At 39.9% G+C, this 15,590-nt stretch overlaps 2 protein-coding genes across 2 annotated transcripts in view; both read right to left on the bottom strand.

Annotated features, from left to right (window-relative positions):
• The window catches only part of LRCH3 (leucine-rich repeats and calponin homology (CH) domain containing 3), a 68,185-nt gene extending 67,472 nt beyond the window's left edge, over nucleotides 1-713 (bottom strand). Inside the window, exon 1 of the mRNA XM_009883407.1 lies at nucleotides 575-713. Within this exon, the coding sequence (XP_009881709.1) occupies nucleotides 575-713 (139 nt within the window). The remainder of the gene's footprint in view (nucleotides 1-574) is intronic.
• Nucleotides 714-2,957: 2,244 nt separating this feature from the next.
• FYTTD1 (forty-two-three domain containing 1) overlaps nucleotides 2,958-15,590 on the bottom strand; it is a 22,342-nt gene continuing 9,709 nt past the window's right edge. Inside the window, exons 2-9 of the mRNA XM_009883408.1 lie at nucleotides 12,209-12,340; nucleotides 8,980-9,125; nucleotides 8,047-8,159; nucleotides 7,112-7,208; nucleotides 6,040-6,101; nucleotides 5,103-5,177; nucleotides 4,172-4,298; nucleotides 2,958-3,078 (exon numbers count right to left, since the gene is read on the bottom strand). Of these exons, the coding sequence (XP_009881710.1) occupies nucleotides 2,983-3,078; nucleotides 4,172-4,298; nucleotides 5,103-5,177; nucleotides 6,040-6,101; nucleotides 7,112-7,208; nucleotides 8,047-8,159; nucleotides 8,980-9,125; nucleotides 12,209-12,340 (848 nt within the window). The 3' untranslated portion in view covers nucleotides 2,958-2,982. The remainder of the gene's footprint in view (nucleotides 3,079-4,171; nucleotides 4,299-5,102; nucleotides 5,178-6,039; nucleotides 6,102-7,111; nucleotides 7,209-8,046; nucleotides 8,160-8,979; nucleotides 9,126-12,208; nucleotides 12,341-15,590) is intronic.

Below are 15,590 nucleotides of genomic sequence, written 5' to 3' on the forward strand. Positions count from 1 at the left end.
GGGCGCGCAGTGCGCATGCGCAGCCGCCAGCCCGCGGGTACGGGAAAAGGCACAGAGCGCGTCGTTGAACTAACCCGAAACGTCCTCTTTTCGAGCCTGATTTTTTCCACTCGCCTGAAGCGATCTGGCGTGCGCGAGTACTCGCCTCCCCTTGACAACGGCTCTAGTGCCCGTATACCTTCTGAAATTCAGAAAAATTCTCGTTTACCCACCAGAGTGGGATGCCACAGGTTGGCTTTTGGGCACATCCCTGGATCTGGTGGGAAAAGTGCCAACTCCTTCACATTTGGGCTCTTTTTTTTTTTTTTTTTTTCTTTTTCTTTTCTCCGTGATGTCACCAATCCTTAAAAGGTCGCAGTCTTTGCCACGTCCGAATAAATGCCAGTCCTGCTCTGGGAAAGCAGAGACCAGTTGCTTACACCGCATGCCCCAACGCTGCCTGCAGCAAGCAACTGCTGAGACTGGAGCTGCGAAGGAGGGACAAAGACTGCAGGCAGCAGGCGCCGAGGCACTCGCCATACTCCACACATCACCAAATACATTTACAGGCAGTATTTTTTTTGTTTTCCCACACCACCAATTAACAGCAGCGCTTCCGCAAGCCTGCAGCCAGTGCGGCACTGGAAACCATGATGGTGGCGGTTCCTCAGGGTGTTGACGTTGATCCTGCCGCACCAGGTTTGGATGACGGCGATGTCTCGCTGGCACGACATGTCCCAGCAACGTGCATGCCACCGCTGGGGCTAACAGATTAAGGGCTCTGCTACCATAAACACACCAAGCCACTAAATTAGACGGTGCTACTGAAAAATACATTAATAGCTGACACATTTAAACGTGAGCGAGCAAGAAGCACTTAACTTTCAGTACAGTCGGCTGGGCAACAAATGCAAGCCTTCTTCAAATTAGGCTGCTTTTTTGGTATAGTCTTCAGAATGTTTAATAAGAATTTAATCATTAAGAACCCCTTGAAGGATATCAGAAAATTCACATAACCAATATACTGCCCAGGTGGTTATAAGAGGAACCAGACAGTGCGAAACCTGTAACTTTTTATTTAAAAAAAAATTAACAGCTTCAGAATAGATCAAATGTAATAACTTCTCCAAAAAATACCAAAAGGTACAGTGTAAAGCATCTTCTCATTAAATACAAACTAGCATTTTTTGATGCATTGCATCAATGTTTTGCATCTATGTTGATGCAAAAGAATTTTTTTGTTGCATCCTGGCACATGGAAAATGTATACACTGAAACAGGATGACTGACAACACTTCATCTACTCAAATTCTAACAGTGGGACTTTTTTTTAAAAAAAATCCTACTAGTAATTAAGAAAAAAACCTTGACACCATTACATTTAGTTTGCTTCTTCTAAGGTATATTTTTCAACATTAAAAATAAGGGGTTAAGTACTATATAGCATCAGGATGCACTCTGACTTTAAAACTGCTATACAAACAAAAGCCCTACTACTGTCAAATGCTCTTCAGCATTGAAGTTCCCGGTAAATGCTAGTTAACTTGGAATTTGAGATAAAAATGCAAGGAAACCAACTCTGTAAGAAGTCAAATGTAAATTCTTCAAGAACAGTAAAAGGAATTAAACCCATTTTAAACACCACAAACATTTCTGGATGCAGCAAGCCAATCATTCTTTTACCTGACTGTACCTAAATCTCATTGTTATAGAACAGCGTTAAGATTATCAATTCCTGGTCTGGAAGCAATTCTGAACAGCTGCCTCAGTTTTAGGGATCGTATAAATTGAGACTGAGGATGCGCCTATTGTTATCATCCTGCCGATTCTGATGCGCAAAGCTAAGCTTAAAGTGAGCGACCACGTGCTCCTGCTTAATGCCTTACACGCACTGGCAAACTGAGGGCTTTCCTCCAGCTGCGTTCCCCAGTTTCAGCCAATTTCAAGATGTCTGACCACTTCTGATCAGCTTCACATCTTACCTCTCTTTGGTATGTACAAACAAGTGCCATTAGATTGCTTGCCTCTGGCTACGTGTAAGAGCCAGAGAAAACCCTCTGGGGCAAGGTATGCGCGATGAGAATCCTGTCTGTAAGGGTAAGGAACTCTACCATACCACTGACTTCCTTGTGAACTGTTGTATTTATTCTTATGGAATTATTAAAAAAGGTGAAGTTATTGCATTAAGTTTGTGAAAAAACTTACAAAAAGAAACAGAAAGCAAAAAGTTTAAGAAAAAACAGGAGACGGACATACTCCATTCACAGAGGAGGAAGACGAACTTGAGCTATTTGCAATATAAATTACTCTCATACTGTCCATGCAGCATTCCTCCAATATGATCTGGACCACTTTTAAGGATAAGAGTAGAATAGTCTCCATCCAAATTACATATTTTGGGTCTCAGCTAACAGCTTTATTTGTGAAAGTGAAGATGCAAAACATTTAGTTTTCAAGAAAGGAAAAAAAAATTGAACTTCAAAAGCACAAAGAAGTACAACCAATGCTCCCATGAAAAACGCCGCTACATCACTACCAAAATATTCATGGACTGAGGCTCTGTGCCAAACTGCAGTCCAAAGGAAAGTTCATAGGCAGTCCCTAAAAAACCCTAAAATGGGGTTTGTAATGAAATCTTTACCATAAGAGAGGGGTCAAAGAACAGATACTGAGCACTCCTAAACAAACAAACAAAAAAACCTTCTAAAATTTGTGTTTGTGTTTTGGTTGCAAGATGAACCAAAATCAGTATTTGTCATCATCAGCTGGGCAACAGAATCTTTTCAAACCAGGTGATGGTGCCACTCCAGCGGATCAGTTTCCCCACTTTCCCCCCCTCAGGGCATCACATCGTTTACCGTTCAAAGTAATAAAGATCGATAGCTCTGCCACCATCTTAGCAAGAAGTCTGGAGAATTTCAGTGATGTATGCTGTATTCTTCTGCCCATTTTTATCTCAGTTTCTTAGGTAGGTGGGATCAGTGCTCAAGTCCGTCTGTCAGGTTAGCCCACTGTTACAAAACGGCTTCCTTTGTTCTGAGACAGCGCTGTTCTTTGTTCCTTCAGGATCCCAAAACGTTCGTTCAACGTCATCCCTGTCTGAAAAATAAAGTCATGTAGCCATGAACTTAAAAGATGCTTGGTTAATTTAATCAAAGTAATGGAGACAAGAATAATTTTTTCCTCATTCTGTATCATCACTTGACTTCTTAATTGCCTCACTTAAGCAAAAAAAAAAAGGTTTAATTTTATTTATTTCCTGAACCATTTAAAAATCAGATTGGACTACACATCAAGAGCTAGCATTTCTCAGAAATCATTAAGAACACATGGTACACAATGTCAAGACTGAAAGTAAACTCAAAATATAAGTTATAAACTGAGGACAGACAGACTGATAAAGGGAACTTTCACGACACTTTTCCCCACACAGATTCTATGCAACTTCAACAAATGCAGCAATTTAACCGTGTTACTGCAGGTTGCTTTCCAATCCATCCAGTTGAGGTAGTAGACTGGAGTCTAGTCCAAAAGTCCCATTAATTTTACAATATAGTAGTAGACTATTTTTGACATAGTGCTTATTCATGGAAGGAACAAATCCAGACCGACGCTCTGACCCCATGTAGTTTTCTGCAGCTGGCAGTAAGGAGCTGATTACAAGAACAGCATCTAACTCTGCCACCCTGTAAGAATTCCTTCAATGACAGCACTAAGATTCCTGCACCAAATCCCCTGTCTTCATTAAACTTTTGAAAAACTGGTCATCTTTCAAGCCTTTTTGTCATCATATTTTTTTTCGTAGATGCATAGCAAAGGTTGCCTTATAAATTCAGCTGTCAGGGTTCCACACAGGTTACACAACTGAAAGAAGCTGATCCCTGAATTACGCACACTTGCTGATTCAAGCACAGCAGGGAACACCAGAAGGCTTTGAAAAATATTCAACAATTTAAATCCCATTTAAAGCATGTGGGCACGCAAGACATGAACTAGAGGAACAGGAACAGTGAGTTTAGTTACTTGCTTGAAGTTACATAGCAAGTTAGTGGAAGACCCAGAAGTGGAAACAAGAAGTAGTCACCAGTTCCCTCTTTCTGTCACCAGTGAGTCTAGGAGCAAAGCGCCTGGCTCGCTAGCTTTTATCTGACTTGAAACTACTTCCACAGTTATGGAAAGAAACTGCATTTACCTGTTTTCCAACACTATTAATATCAAACTGCAATGGAACCCCTTTGGGAATCTTCTTCTCTTCAGATTGGTCCCTCTTCATGAGAAATGGTGGCACAGGAGTACGAGTTAATCGTAATTTCTGGGAACTGTGAAAGAAGAACATCACAAAAGACACAGTGAATATGTGTTTTATGCAATAAAGCCTTAACGCTTATAGAGGTATGAATTTTTCATCAAGCCATTTGACCAGGCTGGCTGAATAGCTGGAGGGCACAAATTCAAGAAGGTAAAAGTCAGGCAGAACTACAATAACAATTTGTTATTATTATCAGACAGCAAATGTCTGGACAGGAAGCAATCTTATCTTTTATCCCTCAATCCTACTGACGAACGCATAATTTGAGGTTAATTATTCCCATAAATACAAAAAAATTAAAATTGGTACAGCCTTTCTTACTTGCTACTAATGAAAAAAGCTACTCAAGAGATTTTTAAAACGCCTCATAAAACAACAGCACCATCAACTTCCCAAAGACAAACACAGCAATGCTTTCTTTAAGCACAACTAGCAGTACCTTTATGAATCAGGGAGGAACTATGACCATCGCATATCAACTAGATGCTCATTCACTTTCATTCAGATAGGGAAGGAAAAGAGCTGCAATACGGTCCGATTTGGAAGAGGCACACAAAGTGAAAATCTACCAGCCCACCACTCTTCAACTCCATACACCACATCAAGCTCCTAACTGGGAGATGCCTTGTGAAATCAGCTGTGATATTATTCAAATACAGCTCAGAAATACTCATAAAAGGGGCCAGATTTAAAATCTTCACAAGAAGCTGTCACCTTGAGGTCACCTGAAATACTGCAAGGAACTTGCTAAATGGCTCAGAACAGTGACTTCAGTTATGTTAAGAACATTTCAGAACTTTTTTTGAAAACTCACATTGGGGTTATGATTGCTCCTGGGTTGTCAATTGACACAGTCAGAATCCCTCCACTTGTGGTGGAAGTTCGCCATCTAGTTTGAAAACACAGAAATCGCTTACAAAAATATTGAAGAAATTTCAGTCTGAGTATCTTTAAAAGCATGTCCAAAACACCGGCTAGTAAAGAACATACAAGCTTTCAGAATACAGGCCAGTATGGAGACCACACACAGTCAATCCATCTACAAGAAGCTTGGCTATTAATTCTTGTATCTTCTACATTATCTAAACCTATTCAGGTGAGCGCTAGATCACATGCTGGCAGGGTGTACCAGAACTACAGCACTGACTGAAATGTTCACTTTTTTAAAACATTCAGTTTCCTTCCTGTGAATGGGGCCAAAATGATTCTCAAAGCAAATCAAAGAAGCAACGTAACGCAGGTCTGCAGCATACACTGCTTACAGAGCCTGTTGTGTGAACAACAAACAAGTTGTGAACAGCCTCACAGGCCCAGAATGATACAGGAAGAGTACATGAGGGGAGACCTGTGTGTCCACCTTGTGTCCTGCCTTGCCAATTTCCAAACTGCTTCATCGGCTTATATGTATATTAAATAAAATGGAAGTTACATCAAGAGCTCAGGAGAACACTGACATTTGAATTTTTCTTCCAGTCTATCTAGTATCCATGAGTGGTAGACATTAGTCTGATCCTCTAAAGCTACTGCCTTCCCCCTCATTCCTGCAAGTGTCTTATGCAAACAAACTCCTCCTGGTTAAATCAGAAGTTAATTTAGGAAATAACCGAGAATAGGAGGAGGATCACTGTCACTCGGTTGATATGCCTACAGGGGAAAAAAAACAAGCATTCAATTATCATAACCAGGAAACCAGAACTAAAACGAGAATCACATGAGTAACCAAACTGAACTTTTCCAAATTAAATACTTACTGACGAGTTCTCTTTACTGTCTGATTATCAAGATCATCTGTTGACTGCACTTGGGCCTGCACCTGAAAACACATCAATACAGACACTGGATTTGAATACTGTTTCAATTCCCATTGCAGCAGCTGGAAATACAGCAGTTCAAAAACAGAAGTTTAAAGCTGTTTGTACACTCTGCACAAACAGGGTTGTACTTTCATGGGGACTTCAAAGATAACTACCCTATTACCTTTTGTAAGACATTGGAAAGAAACTAAGAACATAAAATGATTTAAACAAAGTTGTCAATGACAGTAACTTAACCAGTAAAGAGATGGAAACATTTTTGAGGACTATGTCAGCAAACATACACTTTACCAAGATTCATCAAAATGTTACCGGGCCAGTAAGAAAAACCTGGCTAGTTCCTAACCTGATCAATGTTAGCATACATAATATCCAATATGCCACTAAGTCCCACTGCTGTTTTAAAGGACTTCATTTTTTTTCTTCCTCCTGATCCTGTCTATAACTCTGCAATCCATGTGTATGGAAGACAGAAGCTGCCTACAGTGTCAACGATGGCAGATGCAGAATGTGGGCACAAACGAAAACTGAGAACACCACTATCACACACTGCATACTCTCAAGTCTCTTGATCTTAAGTCAGAATAACCAAAATAAATAACCCCAAAATAACTAAAAAAACCACCCCAAACCAAAAACATAATCAGTTTCTAAACCAGGTTTCTGCTCTATCCTTCATCCAAAGGCAACTTTTGAAAGCTCCACAGTGCTTTCTAACATTCATTTTTAAAAGGAGAAATTAACAGCTTCCAGCTACTGTCAAATACTCTGAGAAGTTCTGTGCCCCTCAGAACAGTCTAGCTACACTGGAACAGGAAGCCAGGCTCATGGATTACAGTAACTGAAAAGGACAACTATATTTCCCCAGAAGAACCCACGCCTATTTCCCAGTCCACCTGAAATTTCCACTCAGATCTGATATTTGAAGTTGATTCATTAATATCAGTGTTACAGTTTAGCGTAGAACCTGTGGCACAATTTTGTTGATGTTTTCAGTAATTTTTATTACCTTCAGGCCCCTTCTAAACAGGAAAGTTGCTTGACGAGTGTCTTTCTGCTGATTTAGTTTGTTTCCAATTCTCGCAAAAGTGGACGGCATGTTATTCCTGTAGTATTTATTAAAATATAGTTATCAAAGGCTCCACAGATAACATCTTAGAGACACCACTATGAAAGTCAGGAAAGCACCCAACACATTCCCCTAAGGACATCTGTAATGCTGCCTCTTTGAGGCTGAACATTTCAGTTGCAATAAGCTTCTCATCTATTACAAACAAAACACATTACTCATAAATGGAGAAATTGGTTCTGTTACATAGAAACCTAGCACACTACGACACAGGACAGTATGATCATTAATTCTGCTTTTTACTTTGCTCACTATGCTCCAGCACTTAAACATTGACGATTAGATGAAAAGAAAGGAGCAGTCTTGATATGTATGAAGAAAGTTTGTTTACAGTTTCCACAAGAGTCACATAGTGAAAATTTTCATCACAGAGACCAGTTAAGATGCATTTGTAACAGACATGTTAATTCCAGCACAAATAAAACATGCAATAGCTTCCATGAAACTGAAGATGGCACCAGCTTCCATAAAGGCATTTTATTGATAAAGTGCACTAAACTATGGCTGTCACTTCAGGGACACCGAAATCCACGCTGGCCATTTCCATACAGGCTGCCTATGATTTAAATGAAGGCAGAATACCAGGTGCTTACACACCAATAGAGGTACTTTCTGAGTAATAAGTATCTGTCTTTGTATTGAGACCACATTTGTCCCATATTCGGCTTCCTGATTTGTAGAACTTCACACCCGATAGTCTTGACCATATTACTACGGCCAGTACCTACTGTCTTTTCTTGGACTCAGTCCTGTCAAACAAGACTCACTATGGAAAGATGTCAAGAAGAGATCCGAAAGCAGACTAGTTATTTTACCTTCTGTTTAGTGGGGCAGGCCTCCTGAGGGCTGGAGCTTGTTTTCTCTGAATTTCAGATTGTCTCTGCAGGTTTGTTTTCTTTTTCAAAATTGGATAATTCCGCTGTGCATTCTTAAAAAACAATAAATACATATAGCATATATGTATACTGCATACACACAAACACTTTTCTTTCAATTTCCATTTACAAACTGCATATAGAATACATTTGGTTTTGCCTACCTTTCACAGTCTAGCACAATTTGAAAGTATCTTCTATGCTTTCATGAATTCTATATTCCCCTCATTACCAGGCAAAAAAACCTGAACAACCGCAACCAAAAAAACCCCCACAAAATAGCAGAGCTTAGCAGTTACTTTTTGATTACTGTATCTCCCTAAACTGACAAAACACATGCTCCACATGCCATTAAAATTACTCTTCTTCACAAATCCAAAAGCAATCCCTGTTCTACAATACCAGACGACACAGAGGAGGCAAGAATGCACTGGAGGAGTGCAGGAGAGAGAGACTACTGAAGGAGTTAAGTATTTTGCAAAAACTTCCATTTTTGTAATCAGCACATGCTTAACACCTGCATGTTGACTGAATCATTGGTTGGTATCAAAGAAATGCAAAGACAAGAAATGGCAATAAGGGAGCTTTTCTTGCAGAAATACAGTAACTACCTCCATACTTGCACAGAACATACTTCTGTACTTTAATTTTCATGACTTGCAACCTAATTAGGTGATTAAAAAACCACACTTTCAAACCTAGACATTAACCACTCCCCTCAAAACAAACAAGAGCTTAGCTAACACATTCCCAATTTAAGAAAAGGTTGTACCAGATGTCTCCATTTTATATTTCAGTAGCACTGTTCTGAAGCCATTGCGCTTCATTTTTTTAATCTGTTCTTACATGAATCACCAGAGTTGCATTAATTACCTTCTCACTAAGTGGCTGTCTGTTCAGAGGACTAATTCCTTTGCGCGAACCCATTGCTTTCTTGGCTGCCAAGCCAGTTATAACTCCGTAAGAACGCTTCTTCCCTGCTATCTTCTTTCTGCGTCCCAAACGATTTTTACCATAACCTGCAACAAGCATGAAGAGTTCAACAATTCTTACTGAAAGAAAAAGCTTATTGCTTTAAGATGCTACGCAGGCAACACAAGTTATTTGGCTGCACACTTCATGCCTTAGAGGAGAAGCTATCACTACACTTGAAGACAATTTTATCATTCAGTTATTTCAGCAGGTCTGGCCCAAGCCCTAGCACAAGAATAATCAGCTTCTCATACAGATCACAGTTTTGCTCTAGTTCATAGCATTAATTACTGTTGAAAATTTGTTATTTGACATGTCTACAGGGACAACTTAAAGAGTCACTCTGGCATAGAAAACTACCAAAATACTCTGAAATGGAACTTCATTAAGTGCTGAATAATAAAAAACCAAACCACCACCAGAAAAAAAACCAAACAGCTCCCCACCCATTCAGCAAACTCTAAATTACCAGTTTAATTTAAAGAAAAGAAAAGGAAAAAAAAAAAAAAGCAACTTCAAAGCTTATTTGTTTAGATCTGTGGTTCCCAAGACATGACCTAAGAAAAAAAGAATACAGCAATTGGCCCACAAAACCATAATAAACAGCATATGAATTACATCACATTTAAAGTGTTTTCAATTAGAAGTCTGCATGGCAGTCTGGACAAAACTGAGAATTGAAAGCAGCCTTTGAATATAAAAGGCTTGTAAGTCTGAGGTCTGTGGTATAAACATCTGAAATCTCCAGTTACAAAGGTTTGGTTAACCCTGTCTGGAGCCATTTAGCTTCACACTATGAATACAGACCATGCTTCAGTTTTATACCCAAGTATCCTCCTCTTTAGAGCCTCAGACTGCAAGATAAATTTAAGACTAAGGAGTCAGCTCTACAGCAACAGACATCTAACTTTGACATATCTAACTTCATAGCATTGATAATAAATATGTGCTTCTTCACACGACAGGAGCCATCACATGAGGTAAGCCATCAATCAGAACCCAGCTTAGATAAATTTGCCATGGAGAAATTGCTATGTACCCACATCTTGCGGATGGTTACCAAATGCTCTTCCTTTCAAACAGAAAAGCTGAGAAACAGGGTTACTTAGGCTGAAAGGGACCTCATGAACTCTCTGGACCAACCTCTGCTCAAATAAATGACAACCTCAAAGTTAGCTCAGCCTGCAGAGGGTTTTGTGCAGTTGCATTCTGTGTATCACCAAGGACAACTTTTATTTAAATGAACAATGTTCCTCTCTCTGTTTCTTCCCCCAAAAGCTGAAAAGAGTCCCAGCTCAAGTTCCTCACTTCTTGCCAGAGAGTTTGGCAGCCACTTCTAAAACCACAATGAATTGAATGCTGTTGATCATTTGTGGTTTCTGTAGCTGTCCACAAACAACAGGATTTGCTACTTATCAGAATAACTTCAAGGGCAATGAAGCAGCAATAAATCTATTGGTCATAAGCTACTAATAACTAGAATGCTCAGAAGAACTATTCAATGATAACTTCTGCTCAAAAAACAACATAAAAGAGGTTTGCTTTCAGTGGGAGAAAATTTGTGGAGTTGTATAGGGAGGAGCAATTAAAGCTACTCACAACATTTCATCATGTCATGAATCTGTCAATTTTTAAAAAAAAAAAAAAAGTTTGCTTTTTCCTAGAACAAGGGCAGGCAAGGAGGGAAGGTTCCAAGAGAGAAAAGTAATTGCCAAGACAGTTGTATTTAGAGTTTTATATTTGCAGCTCAAGTTCCTCCTAAAACTCTAATTCTAATACTTGCTTCTTTTGTGCCCTTTGGATCATAAAAAATTGCATTTGACAACTGCAGTCATAAATAGAAGTCTAGATGCTTGATAATTTACAATTTAAATTCACTTACTCTTTTACCTATACAAATATTCTTATACTTGGGGTTGACCGATGCAAAATACTTTCCTGCACTGTCAGCAATATACTAAAGATGCATAAATTAAGTACCACTGCTATGTTGGCCTGTATAAAAAGCAAAACTCCTCTGAGCACTAAACAACATGACATCCCACTGATCCCCAAAGACATTTGTGTCTAAGATGCTAACTACAAGCTGCTGCTACAACAAATATTAAGCAACAACAAAGATAAAATGGGGATCACTGTGAATACAGGAGACAGATTTGTATTTGTTTTAAATGAATGCTACTAAACAAGAAATTGCATGTATTAAACACTTCATTAGCTTGGATTGAGGTGGTAAGCTTTCTGATTAGACAGTATTTTTCCGTATTTTCGTAATCCACTGCTAGAAAGATACTTTTCAAAATTAAGCATAAGCAAACCAAGTCTACACTTCAAGCAAGTGCTGGCAACGTACTAGACTAAAACCTGGGAATTATTTTACAATAAGACTCCCATTTATCAACGCCGTCCCCTCTCCCTCCCCCCCAGTTACTCAGGGAATTGACAGTAAAGCTCTTATCATGCACTTTTCCTCTCTTCACTCCCTGCTTGTATGATTTTTTTCCCACTTCTATATTCCACTGTAAAAACTTTGGCTTCAGAAGGCTGACATGGTGCTTCCTTTGCATCCCAAGGTCTTAACAAGAAAAGCCAACTCAAACACTCTGCACTATCCATTTATAAATCCCAGAGGCAGCATTACAGCCTGCAGTAACAGCTATTTTGGCGAGGCCTACTAGGAGAATTCTACCTCACAAATAAAAATATGCTGGCTGTTTTGCACAAAATTCTGAGCTCTGGCAAGGCCTCCACATTTCCTAATACACAAGCTTTGGCAAAAGCACTCTTTCTATCCATCTCTGAGAAGGGACAAAGTATCAACACAATGTTAAAAATTAAAATAAATTTAAAAAAATCAGAAAGAAAGCCAATCTTCCTTGAGTCAAATAGAGGCCATCAAGCACCTAAGTTCCCTGTTGGCCCAACACGTCAATGACTTTCTCACACCAAACCACAAACAAAACCAAACATAAAGGGATCACAAAGAACTGAATTACAAACAAAACTGCAAATGACACTATTTGAAAGACACCTGAATTAACCATGCCCATCCATACATTTTCATAAGGTTACATTTCTGCACAAAAAATAAAACCCACTACACAATCCACATTACGTTTGACATACACACCTTTCTGCTGTTGGATTCCCCACTTGGAGCCTGGTGTCCTGAACTGTCGAGTTCGATTCTGCTGAAGCCCTCTTTTCATTTTGGGGGAATACTGTTTTCTCTCTTCTTTCTTGTTCAGTTTAATTATATCATCTGTAAGCAGAAAACAAAAAGATTGATTTGACTTGTTGCAGACTTATTCTAGTTCTGAAGAAAGAATCCTAGCAAGTTGGAATCATGGGAAACAGAGCAGTTAATCTTGCAAAGCCAGCACATACAAGCTAAGGTTCTAGAAATCTCTCTATAAAACATCCAATCCCTGTTAGTCTTACAGTACCTCATTTATAATATAATGCCCTAGCAAAAGAGAAGCAGTTGCATACATCCAGAACATCCAAGAGACTTGAAAGATTCTGCCCAGCATGAAATTTCAAATTGAATGACTACATTAGTTTTTGTATACCATTAAAGAGAAGGTAATCCCACAACCAACAGACAGATTCCAGACAAAAAGGCCAAATCAAGCCTTAGTTCTTTCATCCTCAGTTTCTTAAGCAAAATCACACAGAAAGAACTCAGCCTATCAGTTATCTTCATGTTTTCACAGAGGGTAAGATGATGGGGAAAAAGCAAGCAAGACTTCTCGCCCCAGGTATCTGCAATCCAAAGCAATCATCTTATCTATTGTCCGGGGAAACACAGATGAATAAATTGTTAATCGGTTTAAGAATATGTATAAGATAATAAACTGATGAAAGGTGAATAGCAGGTCTGTCAAATGCAAATCACACCACATCACTTCGATTTCCTTCACTGATCTGGTAGCTGGCTCAGGAGATAAGAGTAAAGCACCAGATGTGGCATGCTTTTATTTGACTGTTAGATTGTTTACAAAAACACCATGAAGGAAAATGTCAAATTATGTTTATTACATCTAAATCAGGAAAGCACAACTGATAAAAATGTTATGTTTCAATGGGGAGCTACCACAAACACACAGACATCCTTTTTTGAGTCAGGGAGAGACCGGAATGGGGTTACTGTGTTTAACAGAGTTCAAATGGACTCACATGAGGTAGAACAGAGAAAACAGTGTAAAAAAAAAAAAAATTTTAAAAAATCACAACATTGTTATCCAATGCTTTGTATTCTGCTGAAGTAAAGCTAAGAGAAAATCAGCTTACTTTGCTGCAAGAATGATTGAATATTCAAAAAGAAAAATCTATCAGGATAAGGAATATTGATAAGGTCACTCAGGGTTTGATTTCTATAGAATCTTCTATATCAAAAAAATCACACCTGGAGCAAGGATTCCCAAACTATCCCTTTTATAGAACAAAGGCAACCAAAGCCACTCCAAAATGATATACAGATTCAAAATAGCAGAAACAGTCACTGACAACAGCAGTATTCAACCATGAGTATTATTTGAACTTAGCACCACTAACACAGTGATATTCAACAAAAACTAAAACTTCCAAAACTGTTAAGAGCCGAATATTTCATTCTGCGCGATGGCTGCTTCCATTCCTATATACCTGCAATACAAAACCACCATGTTCAGAGTGCACAGATCCTCACTTCAGAGTTCCTCTGCTCCATCTTAAACGCCGTTTTTGCAAGGTAGCTGCTGCTGCACACAGGGTTACAAGTTTTTAAACAACGTAAGTGTCAGCTATTCTCTTATTTGAGGAAATGAAGGATATCTGGGACTTTAGGCATTTGTTAGCTGAGACACACTGAAGCATTCTCCTATCTTGCCTGAGATCAGAGATCAAACCTAGAGCAAGAACAGCAGAATAATCTGGGATCATTATCAAACTGGAAGCTTAGCTTCAGACGAGTTGCACATAACACACTAGCAACAAAAATATGTTTAATCTTTATTACTACATGAGAAAATACTCAACATTAAGACCCAGATCTTAAGATTTCCTACATTAACATGTCTTTTTTTTTTTTTTTTGGTATCACAACAGATGTGGAATTGCACCTTATCTTTGTTTACACCAGATCACACAACTTTGACTTAGAGACAGTACGCGTGGGTGACACTGTTCTCATGCAAGCTACCCTTGGAATTAAACAAGCTAAGGGACACACCCACTCACAACAGCTTCTTAAACAAAACAACACCACAACAGTCCTTCGCAATTTCCTATTAGTCAATGTCCAGAACATACAGTAGTGGCTGAAAGGTTAATTTGGTCAAGTAAGAAACATTAGAATATATGAAAATAGAACTAGCCATTCAGAAACAATAACTCTATTAATCTTGGTAACCTTGGAAACAAAGATTCAGTGTGCTATACTACACATAAAAATAGATTTATATGAATGCTGTAATGCTACTCCATATTCAGACAAACTCTAAACACCATTTCACAAGTTATCTCCACTGCCAAAACAAAGAACTCCACTCAATCACTTACAGAAGGAAAAATTGTACAAAACCTCTTATTTTAAGGTGGTCCACAAAGGCCAAGTATACCATTAACGTTCTAGTTCACATTGTACTTTCATTTTTTGAAGCAAGTCTCCTGATAGTACCTATCTACCATGCTCTGGTAGGGTCATGGAACAGTCTTGGAGTGTAAGCAAAACCTGTAAACCAGGTTTTTTTGGACAAAACTAAACTGGGAGATGCACTCCAGGAACATAGCAAACTTGTCCTCAACTGCTGAGGGGACTCAGCGCACAAGACTAGAACAGAACTACTCTGAGATAGCTCTTTGAAATACACAGTGTGGACGTCAGGTTCTCAAGATACGCTTGAGAGACGCAGCTCTGCAGATCTGTAATGAGGCTGTGCAACTTCCTAACACACACAACCAATGGGAAGACAGAGGAGAAAGCAGTAGATTGTCACAGGAAACTACGTGTTAGAGACAACATCACGCTTGATCTGCCTGGTAAAGTACTGCAGAGGAGTTACAAAGGAGACTTGCCATTACCAACTTCCAAACCTGGGAAGGGGAAAAAAAAAAAAAAGCAAAGCCGGCTGAGCAGAAACCTAACCACCCCCGCCCCTGCAATTACAAGCCCTGCGACGCTCCCCCCGGGCCACCCAGCAAAGGGCCCGGGCACCACGGGCCTGACTGGTGCCAAATGCACGCAGCGCCCCGGTCTTCGGCCTGCTCCGGACACCCAGATGGGAGAAAGGGGACCCACCCCGCTGAACCCGGCTGCTCCCCAGCTAGCGACAACGACCCCCGGGGCCCAGACCCCCTGAGAGCCCCGCTGCTCCTGGGGATACAGCCGGGCCTGACCTCCTGTCCCACCACGACGGGCCCACAAAAGCCCCCAAAGCCAGCCTCGCGTTCCGCCCCCCGCCGCGCTCTTGCTGTGGTAGGGTCCTGCCCCCCCCCCCCACGCCCCCCGTTGGTTTCCCCCGCGCCGGTGG

The sequence above is a fragment of the Charadrius vociferus genome, unplaced genomic scaffold (assembly GCF_000708025.1).
Source record: "Charadrius vociferus isolate BGI_N301 unplaced genomic scaffold, ASM70802v2 scaffold214, whole genome shotgun sequence".
Taxonomy (NCBI): Eukaryota; Metazoa; Chordata; class Aves; order Charadriiformes; family Charadriidae; genus Charadrius; species Charadrius vociferus.